General features: G+C 47.4%; 2 protein-coding genes across 23 annotated transcripts in view; one reads left to right on the top strand and one right to left on the bottom strand.

Annotated features, from left to right (window-relative positions):
- NME3 (NME/NM23 nucleoside diphosphate kinase 3) lies at positions 1-6,456 on the top strand. The gene is made up of 5 exons (XM_083412586.1): positions 1-166; positions 1,077-1,207; positions 2,714-2,815; positions 3,535-3,647; positions 4,926-6,456. The coding sequence occupies exons 1-5, from the start codon at positions 124-126 to the stop codon at positions 5,041-5,043; spliced, it is 507 nt and encodes a 168-aa protein (XP_083268712.1). The 5' UTR covers positions 1-123; the 3' UTR covers positions 5,044-6,456.
- Positions 6,457-6,687: 231 nt separating this feature from the next.
- Positions 6,688-12,830, bottom strand: part of MAPK8IP3 (mitogen-activated protein kinase 8 interacting protein 3) — a 68,885-nt gene continuing 62,742 nt past the window's right edge. For all 22 annotated transcript variants that reach the window (XM_083412519.1, XM_083412516.1, XM_083412501.1 and 19 more), the window contains one exon: positions 6,688-11,623. In XM_083412519.1, the coding sequence (XP_083268645.1) occupies positions 11,502-11,623 (122 nt within the window). In that variant the 3' untranslated portion in view covers positions 6,688-11,501. The remainder of the gene's footprint in view (positions 11,624-12,830) is intronic.

Raw genomic sequence — 12,830 nt, 5'->3', positions numbered from 1 at the left:
CCTCTCGTCATCAGCGTGCGCGCTCCCGATCCACGCTGCCGGCCGGCGCGCGCGTCCTCCCCAGTTCTTCCCTTCGCTCTATGGGTCTTTTTTGCTGCTGCTCCTGCTGCCGCTGCTAACGCCATGATCTTCCTGCTGGCCCTGTTTGCCAGCATCTTCCAAACAGGTGAGCGTTGCTGAGATCTGGGGGTGTCTGACCAGCCCTTCCCTCTCTTTGTAGCTGGGTCATGCTGAATTGCATCTCTCTTTCTTTTTCCATCGGGAAACAACGCCCTGTGCCTGCCTTGTACCCCGCCCGCCCCCAACTGGCTGAGTCTACTTTCGGCAACCTGGTGCCTTCCAGATAAAAATACACAAACATAAAAATAGCCCTATTGGATCAGGCCAAACGGGGCCCATCTCCTGTTCCCACAGTGGCCAACTAGATGCCTGTGGAGAGTGCTTTTTCCGGGGGCGTAAGGTAAAGGGACCCCTGACCATTAGGTCCAGTCGTGGCTGACTCTGGGGTTGCGGCACTCATCTCGCTTTATTGGCCGAGGGAGCCATCGTTTGTCCGCAGACAGCTTCCAAATCATGTGGCCAGCATGACTAAGCCGCTTCTGGCGAACCAGAGCAGCGCATGGAAACACTGTTTTACCTTCCCACCGGAGCAGTACCTATTTATCTACTTGCACTTTGACGTGCTTTCGAACTGCTAGGTTGGCAGAATCTGGGACCGAACAACGGGAGCTCACCCCGTCACGGGCATTCGAACCACCAACCTTCTGATCAGCAAGTCCTAGGCTCTGTGGTTTAACCCACAGCGCCAACACCAGCCGCTCTGGGCGGCTCCCAACAGAATATAAAAAACACAACAAAACCTCTTTTTTGTTGTTAAAAAGTGTGGCACTTATGTAGGAACTTAATGGTGAGTACCAGCACCTATTTTTCTGTGGGAAAACTGCAAGCAGGACCGGAGTGCAATAGTATTCACTTGTGATTTCCAGAAATCCTGCCCCTCCTCAGCTGCACAGCATGTATTGCATGCCCCCCTCAATATATATACATTAAATCTCTCTTTCCCCCTTATTTCCCAGCATTCACTGGTGTAAATGAACGCACCTTCCTGGCCATTAAGCCAGATGGGGTACAACGGCATCTGGTTGGAGAGATCATCCGACGCTTCGAGAAGAAGGGCTTCAAACTGGTGGCCATGAAGCTTATGCAGGTCAGGATACTTGGCTGAGTACCTAAGCTCTTTGTCGAGAGATGGATGGGGAATCTTTATGACCCAGTGGACCACATCTTCATCTTCCTGCCACCTCCACCTCCATTCTGTGGGCTAACTTAGGGTTACCCACTTGTCAATCATCGGACACCAGGTGATTGACAAGTAGGTTGTCCCATCCATCTGTCAAAGGTGGCTCATGGTGGGGGAGAGACAACAACCAAGAGGGATTGAATTCCCTGTGTACCAGGCGTCCAGTCCGGTTTTCTATAGTCATTGGGATGGAAGCAGCTGATTCAGCCACAACTCTACCTGCCACACACCTTGCTTCACATAGGATGCCAAGTGTAGAGGAAATGACTATGTTTTGGGGGAAATTGGCTTATAGGCCAAATGAGGGGTGCCTGGTGGGCCAAATTTGGCCTGAAGACCAGAGACCTGGAGGTTAAAGGCTACACACCAGGGCGGTTTGATCGCACCCAGTGTTGTATATTATCTTTGCATGCTATCATTCTATTTTTGTGTTGGGGGTTATTCTCCATATTTTGTTGGTTTATTCATTGAAATTATAAACTGCCTTTCTACCACAGCACCCAAGGCAGTTTACAAATTTAAAGGACCACAAAAGAACATTTAAAGTTGGTGGGGTGGTGGAGAAAGGGCAATTCAGCTAGAACAGGGCCTGTTGTTGTCTCTGCCTGCTTCCCTAGTTAAAACCGATTAAATTAGGTTGGCTTATTTGTATTGCCTTATCTAACATTGTATGTAAGTATTTTCTGGATTCATTGACACCATTGTTATTTTTAAAAAAATTAAAGTTCTTTTTTTAAGTTCCTAATGTTTAAATTGTTCTTAATTTTGCATGGTTTTATTTTTTTGGTTTGTTTGCTGGGTTGTGAGATGCTTGGGGCACAATTCTGTGGGAAAGTGGCATATAAATATATAAACTGATGGTAGTGATAATGATGCTGACTCAACTGTTAATTTCCTGATCTTTGATTATCACCATAACCCTAGGAGATTTTACTCCCACCCTTCAAGCAAGTTCCCAGGGCAGTTTACACACACAAAATAAAAGACTGAAAACAGTCAAAACATACTAAAAATCAGCAAAATTGTTTAAAGAACTACACAACGTTGATCAAGTCTGTGGCATGTGTTTGACCACGTGTTCATCCTGGAAGACCTGCTTCCAGCCTTGTAGACCTTTTCCCACTTGGCCTGGGAGGATGGGGCCCTGACAAACTCCAACTACCAAAGCTGGAGTATTATTTAGGGATTTTTTTTGCGGGGGGTGGTGTGTTGGGGTTGTTGATGTTGATTTTTAGTATCTTTATTTTGGATCCTATGATTTATGTGGAAATTCTTCAACTCGTGCACTATTTGATGTTTGGTTTAATGTTTTATGACTACTTTTGCTATGTTTGTATTTTGTAATTTTTTAATACGATTTCAACTTTGGAAAGGCAGCATACAAATAAAATGATTGATTGATTGATTGATTAGGCTTCTGAAGACTTGTTGAAGGAGCATTACATCGCCCTCCGTGAGCGTCCTTTCTATAACCGTCTGGTGAAATACATGAGCTCTGGACCTGTTGTGGCCATGGTGAGTGAAATAACAAATGCATTTTGCTATGAGAGCCAGTGTGGTGTAGTGGTTGAGAGCGGTAGTCTCGTAATCTGGTGAACCGGGTTTGCGTCCCGCTCCTCCACATGCAGCTGCTGGGTGACCTTGGGCCAGTCACACTTCTCTGAAGTCTCTCAGCTCCACTCACCTCACAGAGTGTTTGTTGTGGGGGAGGAAGGGAAAGGAGAATGTTAGCGGGGTATCAAATCCAAACTCTTCTTCTTCTTCTTCTATGTGAGGGTCTTGAGATGCCCCTATCTCCTAACACATCTATATTTTCTAACAATACCCAAGTATAGAAGAGCAGTCTTGTTGGCACGTTCTGACATTTTACCCTCCAAGATCCCAGACAGCAGAACACTGGGGGGTGGGGGTGGGAAACCTTATAAGAAATATTTTCTCTTTGAGAAGAGAGGGAGGCTCATCCCTTCCCTCTACCCCGGGACTCCTAATGTTTTCTCAAGTGGTTTAGCAGAACAAGGCCACTGGCACTGAGAAGGTTGCCTTTTCCACTGGTTTTCAGCAAGTGGGTCACGGTTTGATCTAAGGCAGGTGACACCAGCAACAGCACGACCACCGTCCAAATAGGCAGCAACAAACAAACAAAGGGCTCCCCAAATGTGTGATAGGACTAAAGGTGTGTATTGGGTCACCAAAAGGTTGAATGCTAGTGGGGTTTTTTCTTCCCTTCACCCCAGGTTTGGCAGGGACTGGAAGTGGTGAAGACAGCTCGCGTCATGATTGGCGAAACTAACCCAGCAGATTCGAAGCCTGGGACTATCCGAGGTGACTTCTGCATTGAAGTTGGCAAGTGAGTGAAAACCTCGTTTACTTTTGGGGCAGTTCTCTCTTCTGAGCGTTTTGTGTGATTCCGGCAATGCAACTATTGGTCCACGACAGCAAGGAATGGGGGCTCAGCCAGGTGCCGTTTTCTGCCTGAGATAAACTAAAACTGCATTCCTGTAAACAGAGTGCAAACTAAATCAGAGGATGATTAAAAAAAAAAAAAAAATCAGGAAGGCCTTTTTGTTTCTGCATTAGGAGATAGGAGCATCGTTCACACATGCTGTGTGTCTAGCAAAGATAATCAAAATCCTGTTTAGTGTAAATGTTTCAGATTGGACTGTGCACTAGAACTAACCAAATTCCAAACCAAATCAGGCTAATTTGGGTTGACAAGGGCTTACTGTGACATGTGGATGCAGCCAATGTGGATTATTGGTTTGCAAGTAAGAAGGAAACATTTTTGTGTGAACATGGGCCAAAATTAAGCTGCCTCCCAGTAATGTTAGAAATGACCTCCAGCTTCATAGATTTGAGAGGCAAGTGGAGTATTTTTGCTTCTTCCAGGGTTTATTGTTAGCGTGTCCCTGCCTGCCAATACACAGTCCATCCTGTCTGTGAGTAAACACCCTCCCTCAGCAAAACGGACCTTTTATAAGGGAAAGAAAGAGAGCTGGGGAAAATGGGGCAGGAGGGAAGCAGCAGGAGGAGGTGAGAAACAAACAGCAAAGAATTGGAAAATAAGAAGACTCTGATGAATCATTGCATAACGTTATAAAAATGGAAATGGAATTTTTTCATCCCTTTTTCCCTACCCTATTAGGAACATAAGAAGCTGTTGTATAGAGCCCAAATCCACACCATACATTGTGGGAACTGTAGTTTGCCAAGGGTGCTGATAGTTCTTTGGAGAGCCCTATTCCCCTTGCAGAGCTACAATTCCCAGTTTCCTTTGCAGAGGGATTTATGATTAGACCTCTCTGAGAACGGTAGCTCTGTGAGGGGAATCCGGGGTCTCCTCTCAGCACCATGAACAGTTTCCCAGCAGTCTTTGGGAGAAAGCAATGACGGCTTAAAGTGGAATCGCAGCACTTTAAATGTATGGTGTGAATGCGACCAGTCCCATCATTTGTCCATCTGGCCTATCATCAGCTCTCCAGGATTTGGCAGGAGCCTTTTCTGTACTTGTCAATTGAAACCTAGCTCATCATACTCATATATGCCCCCAACTGCACAAGAACTTCGTTAACTGTGGCCCAATGCATCCAGCTGCACCGTGGGATATACTTGTTCCTTTTCCCTACAGGAATGTGATCCACGGGAGCGATTCGGTGGAGAGCGCCCAGCGAGAGATCTTGCTCTGGTTCCGCACAGATGAACTGGCCTGTTGGGAAGACAGTGCAGATCACTGGATTTATGAGTAAGGCAGAGCAGCTGAAGCCCAGCCCCCTCTGCTGCTGTCACAAAGGCACTGCACAAACCCGTCCATTTCCCTTTCAGCTTATCTGGGATTCCCCTGGGGAGCTTTCTTTTGTTGAGTTGTGGGGGGAAGAGAAAGGGCGGGAGTATTTTAGATCTGAACGAACATATCATGTCAGTTTAACAACTAGTAATTTAATTCCCTTTCTCCCTGCCTCCCCAGCCCCCAATTATAGCCTTTTTGGGGCAATATTAGAGAAATCTGCGCTATTAAACCAATATGGAAAAGCACACACCAGGGGGATTCCAGTTCTCTTTTCTCACTTTTAGAATGTATTTTCAAAGGGCTTCATTGGTGGTTTTCCTGCTGCCTCCCAATCCAAGCCTGCAAAGACTACCCCACTATGTTAGGCCACAGTTTTACCAGCTACAGGGCACAGACCCCCCTTTGCAATCCTAGTCAGCGGATTGCCTGGGCTTGCATACTGCTATCCACAGCATCTTTGGGGTTGCAAAGCACCATCCCTCTGGCCACAGGGGTTTTATTTCAAACCACACAGGCGAAAACAGGCCACCCAACATAATTGCGACATCAGGTGGCTGGCCCTTCCTACTTTCCCAACTTGGCCCATGGGAAGGGTGGGGGAAATACAGATCCAGCCTGCTGCCCCTGCTCTTTCCAAAAGGAAACATCAAATAAGACAGAAGCAAGGGGAGCTGTGCTGTTTCTCTTTACTTAAGCAGCAGCAAATACAAACAGTTGCTCGCAGCTAGCAATATCCTGAGCTTGAGCAACAGGGCTTATACAGCTGCTGTTACGTCCTGCTCTCTCTCTAGTGAATGCAATTTCTTTTTGGGCAATGACTTGAAATGCAGAATTCACGCTGCTCGTTTCTCATACCCGCCCCACTTTCTCCAATAGTCCAGGGCGGGGGGGCGGGGAGCTGCTTTAGTGCATGTTTTATCTTAGGGATGGCAAATATTCAGGTCTCCAGATGTTGGAGCCTCCATCACCTCTGACTGTTGGCCATGCTGTCTGGAGCTGATGGGAGTTGGAGTCCAACAACATTTGGAGGACCACTGTCCACCTGTGTTGTTTTTAAAAATAATCTTATTCACAGCTGACAACTATTCAGTAGGAACAGAATGCTGGGATTTGGGAGCGGAAGATTTCAGGAGGCCTCTGATAGAGTGGAAACAGCCAAATCCCATTAAGTTGGGGCCTGGCTGGAGAAGTATTCTTCCTAGGCTATCATGGTTCCTGTGTTTTCCTCTGGGATCTTTCATCCCACTGCATGTTACTGTTCTTCCAGATATTTCCCAAAAGGAGATTGTTTACATCTATAAATATGTACAGGGCTACTTTTTAAATACTGGCTGCGTTTTGCTTTTGTAAAATAAATTTTGGGAAAAGGCAATCGTTTTTACTCTGTGTCTGTCAGGGTGGTGTATCTTGGAAAAGGGGGTGGCTGTCTGGATGGGAGTACAGAACAAGGGCACTTCATACTTGGCACCATATTGTTGCAAGTGAGCCCCCCCCCCCGCCCCATCATTTGGGTGTGCACCATCAAAAGATGCAATAAACGTCATGGCAGTAACTCCTTAAAAATACCACTTCTAGTGTGTGTTTATCAATGCTCTCGAATCTGTGATGTTAACACATTTTTTTTTATTACATACAGAACAGATATGGTCATCTTTTGGATAGCGTATAAGGGACAAAGCATAGGGAGAGTGGGGTTGTTTTTTCATACAGCAGTCTCTTTACATCTTTAGACCAAAACAGCAGAGTTGACAGGCCTTAAGACACTTTTAAAAAATTCCTTTTATAACATACAAGTTAACTTTACATACATCACAGTGGAGATGTGGCGGGGAGGTGTCTGTAAGTCAAATCAGCTTTTATCTTGCCGGCAGGTAGCTATCAGGAGTCAACAGCCAGCACTGTGAGGCTTTCTCCCCATAGCTACGCCTCTCCCTCCCCCCGCGTCCCCCCCCCACCTTGAACATGTGCTTCTTTTCAATGAAAACGTAACTTCAAACTGTGAAAGGTTCTTTGGGCATATATTTGTAGGCAGGGGAGGCAAAAGGAGCAGTATCCTGACTAATAAATGCTGGGAACTGAGAACTGCTGGAGGCTTTGCAGTTGTATCTGTTGTTTTTGTTTTAAAAAGACCATACCTTGGTTCAGTTCTGCATGAGGAAGTAATCCTGCTCTCGGGTCTTTTGGCAACAGGTAGATCAGTTTTAAAACCGTGGCACCCTGTCAGACGCCACACGCTCGCCCTCTAAACTGCAGTGGTGCTGTAGGGGTAGGGCTTTGGGGGCAGAGGTTATGGGACCCAGACCCAACTCAGCAGAATGAGCAGCCCCCCCCCCAATACAGCTTACTTCAGAAATGCGGTAAGTGAAGCAATACATGTTCCCATCTAAAGGTCTGCCGGGCTGGGAGACCATTAAGGCCAGAGTCTAAAACCACCTAGCTGCACCATTGCTAAGTAGTGCCTAAGCCAAAGCTGCCCACCCCACCGGTCCTCACTTTAAAAAATCCGACTTTCCTTTCTCTCTCCTCCCAGGCTCTGCTGTTGTCAGGTTGCTCTCCAGGTAACCTTAGTTTCCTCCCAGCCCCTCCAAAAGGTATTTCACCCCCAGAACAGACTGAACAAAATAAGAACATAGGAAGCAAAAGAATAGTCAGGTGAGTAGTCCATCTAGCTTAGTATTGTCTACACTGACAGGCAGGAGCTTTCCCCAACTCTACCTGGAGACATCAGGGCTTTTATTTATAACCCAGGACCTTTTGCATATAAGGCAGATATTCTACCTGTGAGCTACAGGCCCTGTGTCGACTTCCCAGCTCCCCCTCCCCCCCCACTTCAGAGCAAGTGGTACAAGATCTGCTTCATTCTCTCCTTAATTGGGATAAGCACAGAGGGTTAGCTGCTTTATGTCTTTTGCCCTCTAATGAACAGAGATTCAACTCCACCTGGACTGTGGCCATCTTTCTGAGCAGAGCACTGGGGTAGCAGTGGGGCAGGAATGGTGGTGGTGGGGAATGTGACAGGATAGATTAGTGGTATTACTTGCTAACTTGCCCCAAGAGAACGGCAAATCTTGGCTGATGGCACTGCTGTTTCGAATGGAATAATGAAAGAGTGTCTTAACAATCTGCTCTTCTCTCTCCTGCACACTATTATTTCATCAGTAGTCTAGAAAACAGCTAGGATATGCTGGCATTGGGAAACAAAACCCTTTCCGTAGGAGCACTATCAGGAGGCGGTCTGGCTCCTTGTTTACTGAAAAGCCAACCCCAAAGGGTTAGGACCTCCTTGTGACATGGAAAATAACAAGTGTTAGCTGCGCTCAGTGAAATTGTTGATATCTCCCTAGTGTGTCACCTCCAGGTATGTCTGGTAGGGTAAGGCCTAAGAGTGGCCTGAAATCTGGAAACTTAATGGACAGAATAAAAATAAGGGAACCTAGGAAGCTGCTTTTACAACAGCTGAGACTTTCCATTTTGCCCAGCACCATGTAGACTGACTGGCAGCGGCTGCTCAGAGTCTTATGAAGAGGTCTTTCCCACCACCCGCTCTCTTCTTGATCATTTTTTAAACTGGAGATGGCAGGGACTGAATCTTCTTCCTGCAAAGCAGATGCTCTGCTCCTGATACCTGTTCCCTCCGCCTTTGCTACCTACCCTGTAAGCCTCACTCTCTTTCTCATCATGAATAAAGCCCCCCTTTGATCTCAAGCCTTGCTGCAGCTACTTAAACACATTTTGTGCTCTTTCAAATCAAACTACCCCAATGACTTTACTAGCCTTCTAGATTTCCTCGCTCCTGCTCTTGGCGAAAAATTATGGGTCAGAGATCAACAATGTCGACTTGCAAGTCACAACGTCCTCCCCACCCACCAGCTTTACCGCTTAACGTCTCTTTCTTGTTTTTTCTTCATCTTGGTTTGTTGTGCGGAACCCACAGACCTTTTCAACCTTTGCCATATTTCTTTCATCTCTGTGTACATTCTGTGGCTCTGGGTGGCTTTGAGTAAGCAAGTGACATAAAACCACACATAAGAGTAGGGGTCCCTGCACAGGTCCAGCTTGTGGCCAAGTGTTAAGGAATGGAGCTGTAAGGCATTCGATATGTGTGCCATGGTGCTTGTGTGCCTGCCATACCCAAGCTGCTACTCTCAGCACACAAGAAAGGGGGTTAAGTCACAGCATGGTACGGTTGACTGGATTGGGGCAAGTGTTCCCACAAGCTGTTCAGACTATGACTGGACTTCCTTTTTAGTCTATGTTTTCTCAGACCTCATTCAGGCATGGAGAAAGAAAACACTGCCCACAGAGGCAGGCAGGGGAGGCCTGAGAGATGCAAAAAGAAAAAAGCCTGCAATAATCTCCCTCTGCTGCAAAGCGCACAAAGAAAGGGGCACGTGGACAGTCCCAAGCTTTGACTCTACCAAGAACTGCCAGGAAGTTGCCCCCCCCTGTCTTTCTCTCTCTCTCTCTAAGGAAGACCCACCTCCCTCTCTAAAAAACCTTGGTCTCCCCTGGCTTCAAAGAAAATTAAAACGTGAAAGGTTCTGTGAGATTTAAATAAGACGTTAAGAGCACTTAACATTTCTGGGCTTCTTCCTGCTGCTTCCTCCCACAGCCTTTAAAGTTCATCAGCCTCTGAACTGCCTACGGCAGAAACCTCCTTATATCCCAGAGGACCAGCTGTTTGCAACTTCATCTCAAGCAGCAATCCACTCCCAGTCACTGGTGCCGAGTCACGAAGCATGAGACGGGGCTCACTGGCTGGGATGGAGCTGCCACTGGATGTGGCAGGGTGGGGGCAAGAGAAGGGGAGCAACAGGTGGGATGCGTGTTATGAGTGTGCACACCTGCCATCAACCGGGTGAGCACCCAGCAGAGTGGCAGCGCCCTAACTTGCATGCCACAGCTGTGGGCGCTGCTTTCTCAACATCCTCTCCCAATAAGGCCATCTCTGCTTCCTCTCTTGCTGCTTCTGGAAGCCGCTTAACAAAGGACCAATGTCTTCTCCTCAGCTCCTTTCCCCGTTTCTTCATTTCCACTCTTCCCCAGCCCATCCTCCCCAAGCACATACCTCTCCACTGACTGCCTTGCTCCATCTCCCCCAAGTCCAAGTCTGCTTTCATTGGTTTCAATACATGTCATGGAGAGGGAGGGGCCTAGTCTCCATCTTGACTGCTTGCTTTCCTGAATTGCCTGCAAGATACATTTGAATACCTCTTGAGAGCCAGTTGCAGCACCCAAGTCTCCATTGGGGCCCTAGTAGAGCAGCACAAGGTAAAGGAGCACAAAGCACACCTTGGTGGCCTTTCAACAGCAGAGGACTTCCCAGTTCTTTCAATGACTCTCCACATACCAGCTAAACATACATATGGCCTTCCTCTCCATCAGCACACCACCCACTGCTACAAAGAGCTGGAGATGCCCACCCCACCTTCAAGTCTACCAATTGTGCCTCTAACCTGAATTATTATCTATGATATTTGTTAGGCTTGAATCTTCCCCTTCCCCTTCCTCTAAGGAGTTCAGATCTGGGCACACTGGGACTCTCAAAGAGGTCTCCCATAAATAGAATCACAGAAGTGTAAGTTGGAAGGGACCATAACCTCCTGCAAAACCCCAACGTGGGGTTCAAACCCATGACCCTGAGATTAAAAGTCTCATGCTCTACCGACTTGAGTTATGATTTTAAGTGCCCAGGCCCAGATCTAAACAGCTTCAGCAGTGGAAGCCCATCATGTGCCTGTGCTCCGTCTCTGGACACTGACCCCCCGCTGTTGACTTCCATACCAAAGTCTTCCCAAACGCATCCATACGCTCTTTTGGATTCCCAACCTCCCAATTCATCCCAGATAATCCCCTGTGAGCAGGTCCCATAGAGAGACAGCGAAGGAGACGAGGTTGGAATGTCCGCTTTGTTATGATGGGATCCATCTCTCTAGTCCTGGTTTGCAGACCAGTGCATGCCGTCAGCGCTGCCTCCGTGGTGGCGAAGTGGGCAGGGGCAAGAGCCGGCAAACGTCTTAGTTCTTCCATGCAGGCAGATGAAGGAAGGAGGGAGGGGACCGTCTTGAAAAAATCGTCCAAGCCAATTCCGCTCTGCCTGTGCATCTCTCGTTGCCTCACTTGGGGGCGGAGGGGCCTTCATTGCCATGGTTCTCCCCCTTTGGAAAGCTGGCAGTAACCCAGCCGTTTTAGAAAAGCATGCAGGCCCAAGATGAAAGCTGCAAGTTTGGAGGTTAGATGTGGGAGGGAGCCGCTATCCAGTGCAGGAGCTGCTGCGGTTGGTTGTCTGGGACCTCGGTTTTCCAGCAGTAGGAGAAATGCAGGAGTTCTGGTATGTACATACTGGCATTCCGGGAGTTTGGGGGGATCAGAGGGGAGAGAGTTATAATTGGCAGAAAAAGAAAAGACAAGAGTAGCTCATTCGGGGATGTAGGAAACTTGCCACACAATGATGTGGCTCCGTTCAGCCTTGGAGAGGATGGGCTTGACTTGGGTGGCTTCTCCTGCGTTTTCCTCCGTCTCGTCATCTTCTCCATCACCTGTGGAGAGACCTTGTACAATGAATGGAAGAGAAGAACATGGAAGCACCAAAGCTCCACCAAGCAGGCCTCCCAATCATTAGTAATAGGTACCATTTACATAGCATCTTTAGGTGCCTGAGAGTGCTTTGCATACATCATTATAATCTTTACCCCAACTCTGTAGACCCAAGTTCTGCAAATGGGGAGCTGCGGAGTGGGAGAGGTCTAAATTCATCTAGTTCTCCTGAGCAGAAAGCTTGATTCAGGTCATCCATGGTGTGTCTGCATTACATATTCATACTGATTTTTAATTGTGGTTTTATTGCTTCTTTTTATTGTAGTACAATAAGAAATGAGATAATCACAGAAGCAATTAAAAATACAATTAAAAAACACACCTTATTTAGCGCAGCACATTTCCATTGCTACAACAGGTCAAAAAAATCACTAAAGTGATCCACCAAGACTCTCAGCAACTTCTAAGTGGTCTATGCAAGCAGGGGAGTTGGGGAACTGCTGAGTCTGTGGCAGAGGAAAGGATGGAAGCAGGATGTCCTGTGCTGTAACTCAAAGGGCCAAACAAGATACGGATGTTTGCCATGGTGTGGTTGCTTTTTCTTTTAACAAACAGATGATGTGAGAGGGAAGTATGACTCAGAGGGGGACTATGGCATGGAGAGAAGGGCCATTCATCCCTTCGTCCCTGCCGCAATCCCAATCAAAATCAGGGCTCTTTGCACCAGCTATGGACAACGGCAGGACAACTCAGAACCCCTACAGTACAGGACACGCTTAAAGTGGTACATATCAATGTGATATGCCTCTGAAGACGGTTCGGAAACTTCAGCTAGTGCAGAATTCAGCGGCCAGGTTGCTCATCAGAGCAAGACGGTTTGAGCATTATTACACTGATCCTGGTCCAACTGCACTGGCTACCAATTAGCTTCTGGGTACAATTCAAAGCGCTGGTTTTGACCTATAAAGTCTTAAACGGCTCAGGACCGCAATACTGCAAGGACCGCCTCTTTCCATATGCACCTACCTGGACCCTGAGATCATCTTCTGAGGCCCTTCTTCGTGTGTTGCCCCCTTGAGAGGTCCAGAGGGTAGCAACACGAGAATGGGCCTTCTCTGCAGTGGCTCCCCATCTGTGGAATGCTCTTTCCAGGGAAGTTCGCCTGGCGCCTTCATTACACACCTTTAGGTGCCAGGCAAAAACGTTCCT

Source organism: Podarcis tiliguerta, assembly GCF_965153285.1.
Source record: "Podarcis tiliguerta genome assembly, chromosome: 14".
NCBI classification, from domain to species: Eukaryota; Metazoa; Chordata; class Lepidosauria; order Squamata; family Lacertidae; genus Podarcis; species Podarcis tiliguerta.
The sequence above is the reverse complement of the archived record's forward strand: the minus strand, read 5'-3'. Positions and strand labels throughout refer to the sequence as shown.

Bases quoted from the DNA above. Each gene is read 5' to 3' on its own strand.
- NME3 (XM_083412586.1), top strand. From the start codon at position 124: ATGATCTTCCTGCTGGCCCTGTTTGCCAGCATCTTCCAAACAG. The intron at 1,208-2,713 runs GTCAGGATACTT...TTGATTGATTAG, and splicing joins TGGCCATGAAGCTTATGCAG to GCTTCTGAAGACTTGTTGAA. The intron at 3,648-4,925 runs GTGAGTGAAAAC...TTTTCCCTACAG, and splicing joins TTCTGCATTGAAGTTGGCAA to GAATGTGATCCACGGGAGCG.